This window comes from Halichoeres trimaculatus, unplaced genomic scaffold, assembly GCF_033239565.1.
Source record: "Halichoeres trimaculatus isolate MK-OKI-2021-1 unplaced genomic scaffold, fHalTri1.1 fHalTri1_scaffold_3, whole genome shotgun sequence".
Classification (NCBI taxonomy): domain Eukaryota; kingdom Metazoa; phylum Chordata; class Actinopteri; order Labriformes; family Labridae; genus Halichoeres; species Halichoeres trimaculatus.
In genome coordinates this window covers 1,789,786-1,806,479 of record NW_027437181.1, presented here as the reverse complement: position 1 = coordinate 1,806,479, position 16,694 = coordinate 1,789,786, and the positions used below count along the sequence as shown (strand labels likewise).

Below are 16,694 nucleotides of genomic sequence, written 5' to 3'. Positions count from 1 at the left end.
AAAAGGAAACAAAGACGCAGGGAACAGAAGACATTTTTCTGTCTATAACATAAATCAAAACTCTTTCTACATCTGTCGTTGCTTTGGAGCTCTCTTGATTTATGCTTTAAATTATCACACAGACAACATCAATAAAGTAACAATAACAGCTGAAGATGAAAAATGTTTCACTCTGAATATTTACATTTTCTCAGCCTGTTTTTTCCCATAAGGCCTCAGCTGAAAAACTAAATATAACACAGGCTCTGTTTGTTCAAGTGTATTAAATATGGCACTGAAATTTATCATGTTTATATGAAGAGTATATTTACATTTTCTGTCAAGAGCACAAACTAAACCAAGGTATATTTAGTAATTAGGGGTGTCCCTATCAGTTTTTTTTTGCCCCTGAGTCCAAGTCCTTTGATTCTGAGTATCTGCTGATACTGAGTCCTGATCCAGTACTTCTACTCCGGTACATCGCGTCCCAGCTTTGAGAATATATCTGAATAAAGGGAATTAAAGAAATAAAATGTAAAATTTTAATCATAAAAATAACTGGCGTTTAATCCATTTTCAAAATAATCATTAGTTGCAGCTAGGGCTGCAGGATTATTGCAATCGCAATCGCAATGTCAGCAAATGCAATTCAGATTTTTCTCCATGATAACCAAGCAAGTCTGTAGACTCATCATGACACAACTTTTTTTATTAAATCGCAAGCGCAATCGCAATATTGTCCACCTAATCGCAAATCGCACCTTTTCCCCGAATCGTGCAGCACTAGTTGCAGCCCTGGCAAGTTGTAGCATGTATGATTCAAGTTTATAGTATATGAGTTTGTTCTCTGGGGTGTTGTTCTGGGACTATTTAGCTCGTGGTGGTCCGCAAGAGTTTTCTGGGGGAATAAGTGGTCCTTGGTCTGGAAAAATTTGAGAAACACTGGTTTAGGTCCACGCTCCATGAGGCTCACCTTTGGGCAGGTGGCCTGGGTTCAATCCCGGCCTGTGGCCTCTTTCCTGCATGTTGCTCCCCACACTCGCCCCATTTGCTGCTCTATCCACTAAGGATGGGTACCAAATCAGGTACTTTTATAGGTACCAACCAAATTCTGTCAGAAGTACCGGGTCCCTATTCACGAAAGATCAAATGGTACCATGTTTAGGTACCTTAACACATCCTTTTGACTGTGAGGGAGTGGAAGAGTAGGAGATTTTCCATGCTGGACATGAACACAGCATTGAATAGAATAGAATAGAATAGAATAGAATAGAATAGAATAGAATAGAATAGAATAGAATATTCTTTTATTGATCCCCCTTGGGGAATTTTTTTTTGCCACAGCAGCTCACAAAAAAAAACAAAGTACAGTAATGCGATAACAATTAAAAATAGAATATGATAATAGAATATAAAATCAGAAATTTGAAGAAATATGAAGAAATAAAGAAATATAGAAAAGTAGTAAAATATTACTATTTACATATTTATACTGGAGCAATATATACAAAGATTGTTTTTTTGACAGTGAAAATTTACAATGAGAACTGGTACGGAGTGCACAGGACATGTATCAAAGAATACATGTGTAAAATTGAAAATAAAAAACAACTTTTTATTTTGAAATAGATTGATATCTTATATCACTCAAACACAAAAAAGTACTCAAAATTGGTACCGTTGAGTACTGATACCGATTGCCAGGTACCAGGCATCTGTATCGTATCATTTCAAATGTGAAAGGTACCCATCCCTACTATCCACTGTCCTCTACTATTGCATTAAAGGCATGAAAAATCTCCCCCAAGATATCTTAAAAATGTCTGAAAAACAATCCTGATTTAAATCCAGATCCTGATCCTGCCATAAAACCATCCTGACGTTTTCCCCCATAGTGCCCCCTAGTGGAGATCATGTCCCTTGGTCAAAAGCAGAGTTTGCTGATGTTTATGCTGCACGTAACACTGCAGAAAACTGACCACTGATCATCTGGGATCAGAGACACCTGAGGGGCAGGTGAGCTGTGATGTCATCAGTCTGTGACGATGGACACCCCTGCTCTGGCGAATCTTTTACTACAAGCCCCTGATACTCATATCAACGTATTTGACAGAACCGTTTTTTGATTCGATGGTTTGTCCTCCTTTGTGTGGACCCAGTGAGGCAGGGGAGGATGAAACAGTAAAGTAACGAGAGAGATAGAGTACAGAAGGTTTTGTTGGCAGATTTCGACACCAGGCCTCAGGGTACTTGGATGTAGATCCAAAGGCAGCGGTCCACTCGAGCTGTGAGCCACAGCCTGGGTCCAGCCCAGCACACAATCAGCCCCTGACAGCATTCAGCCACACACTCCAGCTCATTCCAGCCTGCTGAGCCCCAGACCCAAATACTAAAACAATTGTGCAAATAATGAACCATTTGCTGAAAATCCTCCGAGAATTTGGCCCGGTTAATTAGTGCGGACAAATTCCAAGACATTTAACACCGCCGAGGATTCATGCACACGCTAAAGGACGAGCACAGCCAGAAAAATATGACAGCATGGTTTGCAGGCAAATTATTACATTGACAGATGTGCTGCTGAAAACCACATTGGGGTTTGTGACTGATAAAACCTGCATAAATCAAAAACCCTGGATGAAATATATTCCATGCAGATTGTCACAGTGCAGACAGGCCCCTGAGTGTGTCACTGAGAATATGAGGGCATCTGAGAACAAGCGCGGGGGAGTTAGGTGAGTTGCCAGGTTTACAATGGTTATTTCCATTAGGATGAAGCTTTTTGGTGGCAGGTGTTGGAGGCTGAGATTATGCGCTCTCTGGTATTAATCCTGTTAGTGAACCATGACCGTATGAATGGAAAAACATCCTGATGCTCTCCAGTCAGAGAGCACAGACACCAGAGTTATTTACCTTCAGGGCGTCGGGTGTTAGCGCCGTCGCCATGTTTGAGCTGGCTCGACTATAAGCTGATAGGGCTGCACAAATCCTGCATCACTGCAACTGTTGGTGCTGCTGCCATGACCCTGACTCCTGCTGTGACTCCTTACATAACCTGGACTCTGTGTGACACTAAAACTGAGACCACAGTGAGCTTCAATGAGGGAGGCTGCTTTTACTCTTAAGGTCAACAATTACAGTGACTAATACTACGACTAATGACCTAAACAAAGAGCTGCCTCAGTTAATCACTCAGAGGACTATTAAAGGTATGTTTTTAGGGTCCTCGCATGAAAAGAGAGGACACTATTGTTTCCTTCTTCTTCTTCTTCTTGTTCCCTCTGGTCTTTGAGCTCTAGTTGCAGCTCCTAAACATGCCCAAAAACTCAACAAAGTTGGCACACACCTCACATTTGGCAAAGATTTTGATATACTTAAAAAAAATATACCCCCAACATGTGCTCTTTAGCGCCACCTAGGCACACTAAAACAGCTCTCAATAGCAGCAGGAGTGCCGTGGAGAGATCAAACCAACGTCAAAATGTTTTTCTCATTGACACACACAAAATTGTATAGGGGCCTTCAGCTTGCCTTTGACAATAAGATTAGGCCGCATTTTTGGGCCTCAAACAAAAATGATCTTCTCCAAGGCCATAAGTGGTATCAACCTGAATTTCGCTCTGATGACAGAGTGGAGCCTACTTTACAGAAGTCATGTAGGAATTTTTTGTTTCTCAAACGGTTTTCGAATGACGAGCCCTCAAAGTCGGTGAACCCCAAAGAAGCCCTCTCAGCTCCCTCCATTAGAATGAATGGGACAGGAGGATCCAGCCCCACACAAGCTGCGGCATTTGGGCCTCTACACAAAAAAGTAAAAGTCTTACAGCTTTAAAAGTGACATGAAGGGATTCCTGGCAAAATTTGCTTACAAAAACGTCTCGTTTTTGCAGAGATTTGGCCAAAATTGTGGCATCTATGAGGAGTTGTTTCTAAAACTTCAGTTATTGTCACTCAAAAAAACCAAAGATAAACAAAGAGCTGCCTCAGTTAATCACTCTGATGACAATTAAAGATATATTTTTAAGGTCTTCGCATGAAGGGAGAGGACACTATTGTTTTTTACCTGTTTCCTTTTTCTTCTTTTTATTCCCTCCAGTCTTTGAGCTCTAATTTCACCCCCTAGACTTGCTTAAAATTCATCAAAATTGGCACACACTGGCATTTGGCAAAAAAATTGATGTAAAAAAACTGACCACAACATACCAAAATGTGCTCTCTAGTGCCACCTAGGCACACTGAAACAGCTCTCAATGGCTGTAGGAATGTCAGAAAGAGATCAACCCAACGCCAAAATGTTTGTTGAAACACCCCAACCTATCTCGAACTGGAAGCCTGCAATTTGCCTTTCAAAATAAAATTAGGCCCTTCTACAAAAATGATCTTCTCCTAGGCCATAAGTGGTATCAACCTGAATTTCGCTCTGATGACAGAGTGGAGCCTACTTTACAGAAGTCATGTAGGAATTTTTTGTTTCTCAAACGGTTTTCGAATGACGAGCCCTCAAAGTAGGTGAAGCCCAAAGAAAGCCCTCTCAGCTCCCTCCATTAGAATGAATGGGACAGGAGGATCCAGCTCCACACAAGCTGCTGCAGTTAGGCCTCTGCACAAAAAAGTAAAAGTGGTACAGCTTAAAAAATGATATGAATGGATTCCTGAAAAAATGTACTGCTATTCTAATATTTTCAAAAAAAAATTAGGCCACATTTTTGGGCCAGAAGTTATCTCCTCCTAGGCCATAAATTGTATCGACTTGAAATTTGCTCAGATGACAGGGTGGACCCTGCTTTACAAAACCTCTGTAGGAATTTTTTGTTTCTCAAACAGTTTTCAATTGACGAGCCCTCAAAGTCGGTGAACCCAAAAGAAGCCCTTTCAGCTCCCCCTATTTGAATGAATGGGAGAAGAGGATCCAGCTTCACACACGCTGCAGCATTTGGGCATCTTCCCAAAAAAGTATAAGTCTTACAGCTTTAAAAGTGTCATGAATGGATTCCCGACAAAATTTGCTTAAAACATGTGTTATTTTTAAAGAGATTTGGCCAAAATTGAGGCATCTATGAGGAGTTGTTTCCAAAACTTCTGTTAGTTTCACTCCTGAGTGGGCAGCAGTTGGTGATGATGTCACAATGGTTGAGAGTTCCGTGCAGCTGGTCATGTGACTGAGCAGGGAAAAATGATACATTACCTTAACTGTGATACCTCTTAGTGAGTCAGAAAGGGATTAAACCTCAACAGTGGAGGTGAAACCGGCATGAGAGGAGCCGTCTAACGCTGCGTGCAGCTTTAATTTTTTAACACTTTTCTGTTTTTAAAGCCATTTCCACTGATATTCAGACTTACACCTTTTAATGCAGGTAGAGTATAATGTGAAGAAGACTCTGAGTTGTTGTGGTGTTCCTTATGTCTCTGGAGCTCTGTGAAATCAGATTTCCTCCAGGCACCAGCACAGTCATTTGAAATAGTTTGCAGTTGCTTGAATTGCAAACTAGCTACATTTCCAGCAGCGAAAACTGTCCGTCTACTGTATGAATGCTGTGGGCGTCGTGAAAAAGAAACAGTTTTTGACTGAGATATTCAGCAGTATTTATTTAAGGCAAGTGCAGTGCTGATGAAATGATGCAGAGCGAGGTCGAGGCTGAGGCGTCTCTCCTGTGTGTGGAGAACTTTTTACGCAGCTCTGTGAGAAGTGAAACTCAGGTTTTTCAGCCAAAGATGAATCAATTATTGCTCCGGTTAACCCCATTCATCATCAGCATTGATCAGAAATATGCATTAAACTCTGGAAAATAAACATCCTCTTATCATAAATATTAATCATTACATTGTTCTGGCTTCTGTACTGTCTGTGAGACTGACCAAATGATTTATTGGCACAGTTTGTAACACACATTTAATTTTCTTAAAGAGGCGTATGATGCGTTCCCATATTTAATCATGGGATATGAAGTATCAATACTGGATGTTCAGACTAAACCTACATTTTTTAAAACCTCTAACATTCATCAATTGTAGAAATCCTTAAATTGGTCTGTAAACCAATCAAAATGGTCCACTCTAAAAATAGCACAAGATCTTAAAGAAACTTGCTGAAATGATGTCTTTGTGCCAGAAACTCCCAATGGATTCATGACATGTTGGGAGGGTGAGCCTCAAACACCAAGATCTGCCCATAGCTCCATCAACAAGCTTGTAGAGCTTGGACCATTCTGGTCCAACTGGACCAGAATGGCTTAACAACAAGCTTGTAGAGATCTGGCCAATCAGAGGAAGGGGGGTTTTGGAGCGTGGAGCCTTAAAGAGACAGAAGCTAAGGCCACGTTTACACGGAGACTCCCGCAAAGATTCTTCCTTTGCGTTTCGAAAAGCCACCTGCATTTACATGAACATTGGCAATCCAACCTTGAGGCTCATTACCGCCACCAACTGGACCAGAATGGCTTAACAACAAGCTTGTAGAGATCTGGCCAATCAGAGGAAGGGGGGTTTTGGAGCGTGGAGCCTTAAAGAGACAGAAGCTAAGGCCACGTTTACACGGAGACTCCCGCAAAGATTCTTCCTTTGCGTTTCGAAAAGCCACCTGCATTTACATGAAGACGGTGTGAAAACAACCCGCGTTCACACGACTCTAAGAGGACAAGTCACACGATGTAGTGGCCATGCCAGGCCAGTAGTTGGAGATGTGGATATGTGTGTGTATATATGCCACTCGGAAATCAGCCATCGTTGTTGTGGCTGTTCTTTCTTTTTCTGCCGTTTTATTGTGTGAGACGGTTGGCAATCCAACCTTGAGGCTCATTACCGCCACCAACTGGACCAGAATGGCTTAACTGGAAGTAGTGGCTGTGCAACCTTCACCTGAAACAGCAAGTGCGCATGCTGTGACGTCAGTTTTTCACCCTGAAACGCTCTGCTCTGTGTTTATACGAGGCTGGATGGAGGAGCGTTTTGAAAACTCTCCACTCTGGAGAGCGTTTTCAAAAGTTTCAGTTTTTGGTCAAAACGTAACACGGTCACATCTAAACGCAAGGCCAAAATACAAAGAAATGTTATCAGATTTGACCGTTTTTGGGGTTGTGTAAACGCGGCCTTAAACAAAGCATTTCAGACAAAGACTGAACTTTGAGCTGTAACTTAATGTAAAACTATTACAGCACTGGAAAAACTGAAATCTTATCAAGTGTTTTTATCTTATTTTCTGAAGAAAATCGCCTTTTCGGCTCAATATGAGCCAAATTTACTAGACCAATCCAGAAAAATGTCTTATTTCAAGCAATTTAAAGACACAAAATGAGGTCTGAATTGCTTGTAACAAGTAAATAAATCTGCCAATGGAACAAGAGAAAAACAAGTTGTATTAAGACATTATTGTAGTTTCAAGCTAATTTTCAAGAAAATTTCTCTTGTTCCATTTGTAGATATTTTTTTTGCTTGTTACAAGCAATTCATACCTCATTTTGTCTTTACATAACTTAAAACAAGACATTTTCTGGACTTAACAGTTGAATGTGGTTTATATTGAGTATAAAAAGACAATTTTTACTTAAAGTAAGACAAAAACACTTGATAAGACTTAAGTTTTTGCACAATAACCCCTCTTTAAGATTCATTAATTTTGAACCATATTCCCTTTTTTGTGTTGGAGGAGGCAGATTGTAAGACTTATACTACACCCTGTCACTAGGGGGAGCTCCAACGTCAAGCTACCTGTTGTTCTATCTTTGGTGACAACCACAGTTTTAGAGATATTTTTTTCAGCTTGCACTCTTTTTTTTCTATTTTTTTTTCTCCAACTTGATTCAGTTAGCTCAAAGTGTGTTTAAAATCTCACTCACTGTGATCATTACCTGATCTCAGCAGCCCATCTCTGAGTAATTTGTGTGAAGTACTGTTTGAGGATGTTATTTTTACACATCCCAGTAATGAGACTATAAAACATTTCCCATGTTGTCTGGTAGAAACATCAGGAGTGTCTAAGTTTCAGGGTTTTCTGACTGTCTCCATGTCTCTGTCTCTGTCCTGCTCTCAGCTGGTGACATGCTCAGGCGCATTCAAGGAGGGCTCGCTCCGTATCATCCGCAACGGCATCGGGATTCACGAGCATGCCAGCATCGACCTCCCAGGAATCAAAGGTGTGTGTGCACTGTCTACATATGTCTGTGTCTCCTGCGCCGCACCGTCTCAAGTGTTGACTTTATCGGGACTTTAATCTTCCACCGACTAGACAGTGATACCGTTTAAACCTGCACATCTGTCTGCATCTGCCTCGCCGTGCCAAGACAGCAGCTGCTGCCGGTCTCCGCTCGGCGTGAGAGTCTGGGCAGATGGCTCGGGTGTCATAGGTCTTGGCTCGGTACCTTCAAAAGAGCGGGAGAATTGCCAATTTGGGAACATTTGTTTTCATTAAGTAAACCAACAGGCACTGCAGTGTCTGCGATAGTAAAGTGTCAGGTTGAAGAATGCCATCAGCCGTAATGATGGCAGACAACTCTTAATCTCGGAAAATGAGGTTCCTCTCCAAAGACTTCTCTGAGGCTTAAATGAGACACACAGGCCGGGTCCAGGTCTGCTCACACTTGTTAAGCCTCAGCTGTTTATTGACCGGCTCTGCCCTAAAAGTCTCAGCTGCTGCCTCCTGCCCCGGCCTCTTCATGAGAGGTAATTATTCACTCAGCCAATCAATCGCCTTCTGAGAGGGATCAGCGCCGGCACGTCTCTCAGCAGCATGCTAACATGTGATAAATGGTGAAAAATCAGCTGCAGGTTGTTTCTTTGCTCTGCAGAATGAGGCACTCACTAACTTTTACTTTCCCAAACACCCTCCCTCACAGGTTTGTGGCCGCTGCGCTCTGAGGCTGGCAGAGAGACGGACGACATGCTGGTGCTGTCGTTCGTGGGTCAGACACGGTGAGTACAGCCTGCGCGATAAGCCCTGAGTCGATCCTGAATGTTTTAATCTTATCTTAAGAGCGCGTCTCTCCCCAGAGTGTTGATGCTGAGCGGAGAGGAAGTTGAGGAGACCGAACTCCCCGGCTTTGTTGACAACCAGCAGACGTTTTACTGCGGCAACGTGGCGCACCAGCAGCTCATCCAGGTTCGTATCCTAACACATACAAACACTCATGTCACATGTAGAGAACATGTACATGTAGAGCTCTGAAATCCTTTTTGACCCTGCTCTCTTCAAATTAACAGACTTTGTATAACCCAAGCTTAAAGCAGAAATGGCATCTAATTTCACAAATTCAAATTTAATTAGAGAAATTAATAATTCAACGGTGGCCTTTCCCCGTTTAATCAGATAGACTTAGCGGGAACCGAGTCATACATGATTGAAAGGGGCAGCTGTGAATAGGGCTGGAGCGAAAGGACCTCATGTATTTTACACATGGAGGAGATGAATATAGCGCTTCATTTAAATTCAAGTTTAGGCCTGCCTTTTACACAGCGAGGATGCTGGGAACCTGCTGGGAATTCTGCCAGCTGTTGGAGCCCGCGCCATAAATCTTTAGGTTGTTATGACAATGTTGCTTGTGTTTAAAGGCTGGAACATTTTATTAAGTCTCTTACCTCTCAGAGTTGGTTCACTGGAAGCGTTTTTAAATTCCAGCCCATCCCGTTGTTTTTTACACAACTCTTGGTTTATGGCCTGGGAAAAAAAGTCGCTGAGTGATAAAAGTTGCACTTAAATTTTCACTGAAGGCTCCAGCTGTAGGGATGCAGTTTATTTTTTGCATTGGCCTTCAGTAGCTCTAACAAAAAGACATTTTTCTATGTTTAAAGGCCCTGAGAGGAGCTGGTAAGTGGTCTTAAAAGGTCTCACTTCATAAATTTTCCTGTTCATAATCCACAGTTCAAAGTGAAACAATCTGTGCCAGAATTAGGCATTTAAGATATTTCAAGTATCTATAGTCGAGTCAAATTTCCCAGGGAGAACATGAATCTTTTTTGGGCCAATGGACCAAAAGTCCCTTGACAAAGTTTAGCACTGAGAAGCAAATCAGAGCTTTTCCTTGAAGTTTCTTGGATTCATTCTGTTGTCATGTTGGACACTGGAGCTAGACTTACAACAAAAAAGACAGCAGAGGAGTAGGAGAAAGCTAAACTGGAGAGTGATAGAGCATAAGCTAAAGGCCAAAACACAAACTAAAGGCTAAAACACAAGCTAAAACATGGGCTTAAGGCAAAAACACAAGCTAATAGCCAAAACATGAGCTAAAACATGGGCTAACGGCTACAACACATGTTAAGGTTGAAACACAAGCTAAAGCTTAAAACACAGGTTAAAGGTCTAAAAACAAGCTAATGGCTAAAACTTTGGTTAAAGGCTAGAACACAAGCTAATCACTAAAACACAGGCTAAAAGCTAAAACACAAGTTAAAACATAGGCTAAAGGCTAAACCCTGGATAAAGGCTAAAACACAAGCGATAGGCAAAAATATGAGCTAAAGGCTAAAACATGGGTTAAAGGTCAAACCACGGGCTAAAAACTAAAACACAAGCTAGAATATGAACTAAAGGTTAAACCACAAGCTAAAGGCTAAAACACGGGCAAATGGCTAAAACTATGGCTTGAAGCTAAAAATACAGGCCAAAGACTTAAACATGGGTTAAAGGTTTAAACACAGACTAAAAGCTAAAACATGAGCTAAAACATGGGCTAAAGGCCAAAACACTGGTTAAAGATTAAAACACGAGCTAAAGGCTAAAACACAGGTTCAACACTAAAACACAGGCTAAAGGTTAAAACGCGGGCAAATTGGTAAAACTCTGGTTAACAGTTGAAATGCAAGCTAAAGGCAAAAATATGAGCTAAAGGCTACAACACTGGCTTAAAACTGAAAAACAGGCCAAAGACTTAAACATCGGTTAAAGGTTAAAACACAGGCTAAAAGCTAAAACATGAGCTAAAACATGGGCTTAAGGCCTAGAACCCTGGTTAAAGGCTTAAACACAAGCTAAATGCAAATATATGAGCTCAAGGGGGAAAAAAACAGGCTTAAGGCTAAAAATCAGGCTAAAAGCTTAAACATGAGTTAAAACATGGGCTAAAGGCTAAAACACAACTTAAGGGTGAAACACAAGCTAAACGCTTGAATATTACTTTAAGGCTTAAACCCAGGTTAATGTGTTTGTGCTAATGTGTGCTCCAACCCACAGTCAGCAGTTATTCTGCAGTGGTCTGTTCAAACTTGAGAGTCTATCAATAAAATGAAGAGCCAGGTTACGTTAGCTCTGCTTGGTGAGGTTGGAGTTGGTAGATGAGCTCTGGTAGGACAGAACCAGGATTCACTAACGTTACACGTTACAGACACGTCTCAGAGCACCGGGCTGTGAGGAACACTGACAGAGAGTCTGCTCAGCTTCAGGACGATAAACTACAAACTGAGTTTATAAAGACAAATGCATGTCTTAGCAAGAGTCACATCTTCAACAGGGGGCGATGGTGCTCATGATTCTATACATGTTTCCGAATCGTACTTGAAACTACATTTATGATACTATGATACCCATTTTACCCTCATTAATATCCTGGTCCTCTTTCCTCCACATAGACAATGTGCACTAGCTCCGCTGATCTAATTAACCCTGCTGTGGGACATAAAAAATGTATTGAAGCGATAGTTTCTCAGCAAACAAGCCCAAAAAAGCCAACTGTGCAAAAAGCCACTCCAGTCAAAACTCCAAAGAGCCAAGTAAGCAGCTTTTTAAAAACACAGAAACATCTCCAAAGAACAAGACGTTCTTTCCACGGAGAGACCGAGCCAGGTCCAAAAAGACACAACGTTGGTTTGGAGAAATGAAGCTTTGGTGCCTTCATGCTAAAAAACACACTTGATGACCACAACTTGATATGAACGAGTGTCTGCATGACAGTGCAAAAAGGGTGAATCTTTAAGTTTTTAATGTATCATTCAAGTTTACAAGTCTGAATGAAATTTCCAGGAAGTTGTACTTTTACCGTCTCCTATACACACCTAATTTAATAAAGCTCCAACCCCAGAGACCGTAGCTTATCAGAAGAGGGACGCAACAACCAAAGATTAATTATAGGGAGAATTTTATTGAATCAAATCAATAATTAAAACAATAAAAAAATAATATTACAAGCAAACAAAATAGACTGGACTCCTTACAGCGACCGATAGGTGTCGGACAATTTGGAAAAGTCACAACACAACAGATTAGCAGTGTAGAGTCACGGTAGAAGTTAAAAGAGGTCAGTTATCCCAACGGACACAGAAAAGTTGCTAAAGTAAGTCAATAATTTCCTTTTTTAACTTCATCTATGATAAATTATGCTTTGTAGGGGTTTCACCTGGTGATATCCTTCATAGTACTTAGATTTCTTTATTTACTTCTTGATTTACAGGAAAAATACCTCATTGAGCTTTTTTGAGCTTTATGAATCAGTAACGTTAGCATTAAAGCTAAATTTATCATAGCGAAAGGTAAAAAAGAAAGCAATCATTTCCTGTCCTCTTAACTTCTGCTGTGTTGTGAGTCTTGCATTTGTCTTTTTGCTTTCGCAAATCGGCTGACACCTACCGGCCACTGTACCTCCCCCTTACCTAAGAAGACACACAAGTCCTAAGATCAAAAGATGACAACTGGACTAACAAAAACATGAAACTTGAATAACAAAACTCCCGGCAAATAAACTTGTCAGGAGTGGAAAACCAAAACCTGGGAGAAAGGAAAAAGAAAACAGCAATGGTTAATCAGCATAAATAGTGGAGAAAACTGGCCACAAAAAGTGTGAAGCTAACCGGCAGAAGAGAGACGGAGTCTGTCTTCTCTGTCTCCGCTAAGGCCGTGTCCTCTAGTTGCCGGAAAACTGCCTGTATTTTTATTTGTTAGGTCCTGTTGTCCACACAAAACTGCAGCTTTGCGTCACTAAAAACAATGTTTTCTGAAAACTCCAGCCAAACTGAAGCTTTTGGAAAACTCCTCTTTCATGGTTTTCGTGTAAACCCTGAATGATGGGGGCTCATTCTGATTCGCTGACACAGGTTTATGGCTGAAAAACACTGAAGATTATGGGTTTGAAAAGCCTCAAGCTGCACTTATCGGTGGATTTGCCCACTGCGAGTGGACGAAAGTATTTTTAAAAATGAATGAGAAGGGATATTGATACATTTGTAAAAAGGCCTAAATCACCTCCTCCTACCTGAGCGCTGATGACACTGAGGTGTGAATCAGGCAGAGGGAGGAGGGACCGGAGAGACATGAGCCGTGTGTAACGTACATGTTTATATTTCTTTTTGCTGGATGTCTCCAGTTATTTCAAAGAATTACCCAGGGATCAAGGCCAGACTCCACGTCCTCACAGCGAGCTGTAAACACTCCTTTGACTTATTCTATCACATCATAATCTGTCCAGATAAAACCAAATCAAACCTCTGATTGTGGAGTGTTTACTTTAAACATTTCCACTCTTTCATCAACTTGCTCAACCAACTCCGCGGTCACTTTTGGAAACTTCTCTGCTGCTTGGTAAACATTGAATCTGCTAAAAGGCGTCTTGGCATTCAGCGCGCGTGAGCACACTGATGTTTGCATTCAGCCGAAAGCACCGCTGCGCTTAGGAACAGCCTCGCAGAGCCACTAAAGCTGCTGTGGACTCTTAGACTTGTTTGACAAAATCCCCTCCCCAGGTGTTTGGACAGTAGCTGTGTGCCCCGATAAAAAACTGAACTCATGTAGAAACGACGTCTCTGCTCATTCACAACAAGAGGTCAGATCTGACAGCTTCTGTTTCTCCAGGTTTGCTCTGATTTGCTCTCCAAACACAAACAGGCTGCAGAAAATGGGCAAAATAATCTTCATAACAGCTTTCAAGGACTCCATTAAGCTCACATATTGGATCTTTGCCTTGGTTTCACATTTCACTGCTTCTCTGTATTATATTAGTTCCCCAACGGTGCGACGCCTTCATTTATAGTTTGACTGTTGTTGGTACCTGCTGCAGCCTGTTAATGATGCTTCTGCAGCTCCTACTCTCTGTTGTGTGGCTCACCCAGTCACATCATCACATATTAGATATTAAACGTGTATTCCTCCATCGCCTGAGGGGCTTTTATCAGGTGCTCACAAGCCTCCGAGCTGGCGCTACAAATGCAATAACAGGAAGTTTTATAAGAATTTTAATAGCTCCTGTAAACTCAAACATCTTGTTTTTGTGTTTCATTATATCTCAGGTATCTAATGAATCGAGCGGCGGACTGATGTCCTCAAGCTTTTTTCAGGCTATATGTGTCAGCGTAACCACTGGGATTGAAGAGCTGTGTTTTTATATTTCTGTAAATGTGTTTATCATTGAAGCTTTCTCTCTGTCTTCAGCCCAGGTTCTCCCTCCTCATCAGCAACAGTTTTAGCTCCATTAGAAATGCTGAAAGTCTCACTTTAGTAAAAATATTGGCGTCAAAATTTGTGATAACACAAACTCCAACACTTCGCTTTGTTTAAAGCCTTCAAGCATATGTTTATCAAACAGCTCCCAGGCTCAGCATCATGTTTTAGAAAGTTCAATGAAAACTTAAAAAAACAAATAGCTCTCTAAAGTTTTGCATAGTAAGTCAAGTTTAAAAAAAAAATGCCTCTGAGTGTCACTAATCAGATGGTGCTGTGGGTGGGACGATGCTGCAGACAGAAAGGAGCAGCTCTATTGGAGCCAAAATAACTCAGTCTGACATTTGATTTCTTATCAGCCTCTAGATTAAAAAAAAATGCTGATAAGCCTCAAAATGCTTAATATCAGTGCCAATAATCATAATATCCTGGCTAATAATCAGTCTATCCCAGGGGTCTGAAACCTTTACCTTGGTAAGAGCCATTTAAAATTGTATCTGTGATGGGTTTTTTTGTTGTTGTTTTTTTTAATTTCAAATATAATTGGAAATATTATTTATAAAATGGAAAATGTATAATATGATAAAATTCATAAATTTTCACAATTTATGAAATTTCAACAAATTGCATCATTTTTGAAAAAATGAAAAAAAAATGTGCACAAATTTGCAAAAAATCCCAAAGTTTTTTGCGTTAAAAAATTGTGAAAAATTTCAGAAATTTTTTCCAATATATTTTTTTAATTGTAAGTTTGAAAATTTGCTAAATTTTCCAAAAATAGTAGAAATTAAAAATAAATTATAATAAATTGCCTAAATTTACAAAAAAAAATGAAATTTGCGAAAAAAAAATAACATTTGCAAAATCTTAAAAAAAAATCTTTTTTTCCCTAAATTTAAAAAAGTGTCAGATTGAAATTCAAAAGATTGTCAAAAATCTCAGAAATTTTTAAAGATTTATTGCAAGAAGTTATGCATATTTAGTACAACAAAATATTCAAGCAAGATTTTACTTAGAGTCAATGTCTTCAATCATCAATACCCTCTGTGAGAAAAAAAAAAATCTTAATTTCATTGATATTTTTTAAAGCTACAAGGAGCCACTGCTAGGAGTCAAAGAGCCGCATGAGGCTCCAGAGCCACAGGTTGAAGACCCTTGGTCTATCCCTACTTTTAAGGGTTTCATAAACTCACTATAATTGAAACTGATGGATTATCTGAAGTGCAAAGTCATTTATTTTCTCCTCCTCATTATAAACATACTCTGTCTATTTTATTTACATAATTACGGATGTGGAAAAAAAAAACACATTTATTCCTCGTCTTTAAAACACAGTAAACTGATCTGAGTAATGAGCTCCTGTCTCCACTTAACCGTGAACGTCACTCTTATGAAACACTGTGCAAATAATATTTCACAGAAGAGTAACCGTGTGTGTGCTTCCAGATCACGTCCGGCTCCGTGCGCCTGGTGCTGCAGGACAGCAAGGCGCTGGTGAGCGAATGGAAGGAGCCGCAGGGCAGGAACATCAGCGTGGCCGCTTGTAACCACACCCAGGTGGTGCTCGCCGTGGGACGGGCCCTTTACTACCTGCAGATCCTGGCGGGGGAGCTCAAACAGATCAGGTAGGACACAGAAAAACACTCACTGGACAGATTCATTATGGATTTGTTGATAATTTCAGAATATTATGTTCTGATAAAAGAAAAGCACAGGAAATGCTAAAAACTGCATTTCCTCTAACGCCCTCTTAGTCTGATTCCAAACAGAGTAAATCTCCACGGAGGCCGTCAGCAGAATTAAACATGATTACAGCCTGGAAAAAATCACTTTGCTCTTAATAACTTTTGTACAGAGGCAGAATTTTCATACCTCCCCTCCCTTTACATCTCATTATTACCTTATCTCATTATTAACCTCTTGTAGGATTAGGACGAGGCAGTTTGGAGCCATGTGAAGTAACTTTTTCCATTAAAAACTCGTCCTATAAAAGTTCCCTGACTTCTCTATAACATTTCTCAAAGTGTTTCAGTGACTCTGCTCCAAAATCTTGTGATGCTCTTCGCTGTACAAACAGATTAATGGACAGGGCCGCTCTGAGTGATGGGTGGAGCTAACAGTCTGGTCGGTGTCATCTCAGCTAATTGAAGTCACCGGACTCGCTGTCCTCAGAGCCCATCCTCTCATCTCCCCTGGTCCTAAATAAATCACAATGACATCAGCTGAAGAGTCACAGCAGAGGCTCCAGCGCCGTTCTCCATCAGTGTGGAGGACGTTAAAGTGGCTACACAGCCAGGGAGAACATTTACATAGATTAATTTTGGGATCTCTCGCTGAAATATCGCAACAAAAGACTTCAAACTGA

At 40.7% G+C, this 16,694-nt stretch overlaps 1 protein-coding gene across 1 annotated transcript in view; it reads left to right on the top strand.

Annotated features, from left to right (window-relative positions):
* Positions 1 to 16,694, top strand: part of ddb1 (damage-specific DNA binding protein 1) — a 94,886-nt gene that overhangs the window by 19,496 nt on the left and 58,696 nt on the right. The window contains exons 10-13 of the mRNA XM_074667033.1: positions 8,006 to 8,108; positions 8,808 to 8,883; positions 8,962 to 9,070; positions 15,776 to 15,954. Coding sequence (XP_074523134.1) covers positions 8,006 to 8,108; positions 8,808 to 8,883; positions 8,962 to 9,070; positions 15,776 to 15,954 — 467 coding nt within the window. The remainder of the gene's footprint in view (positions 1 to 8,005; positions 8,109 to 8,807; positions 8,884 to 8,961; positions 9,071 to 15,775; positions 15,955 to 16,694) is intronic.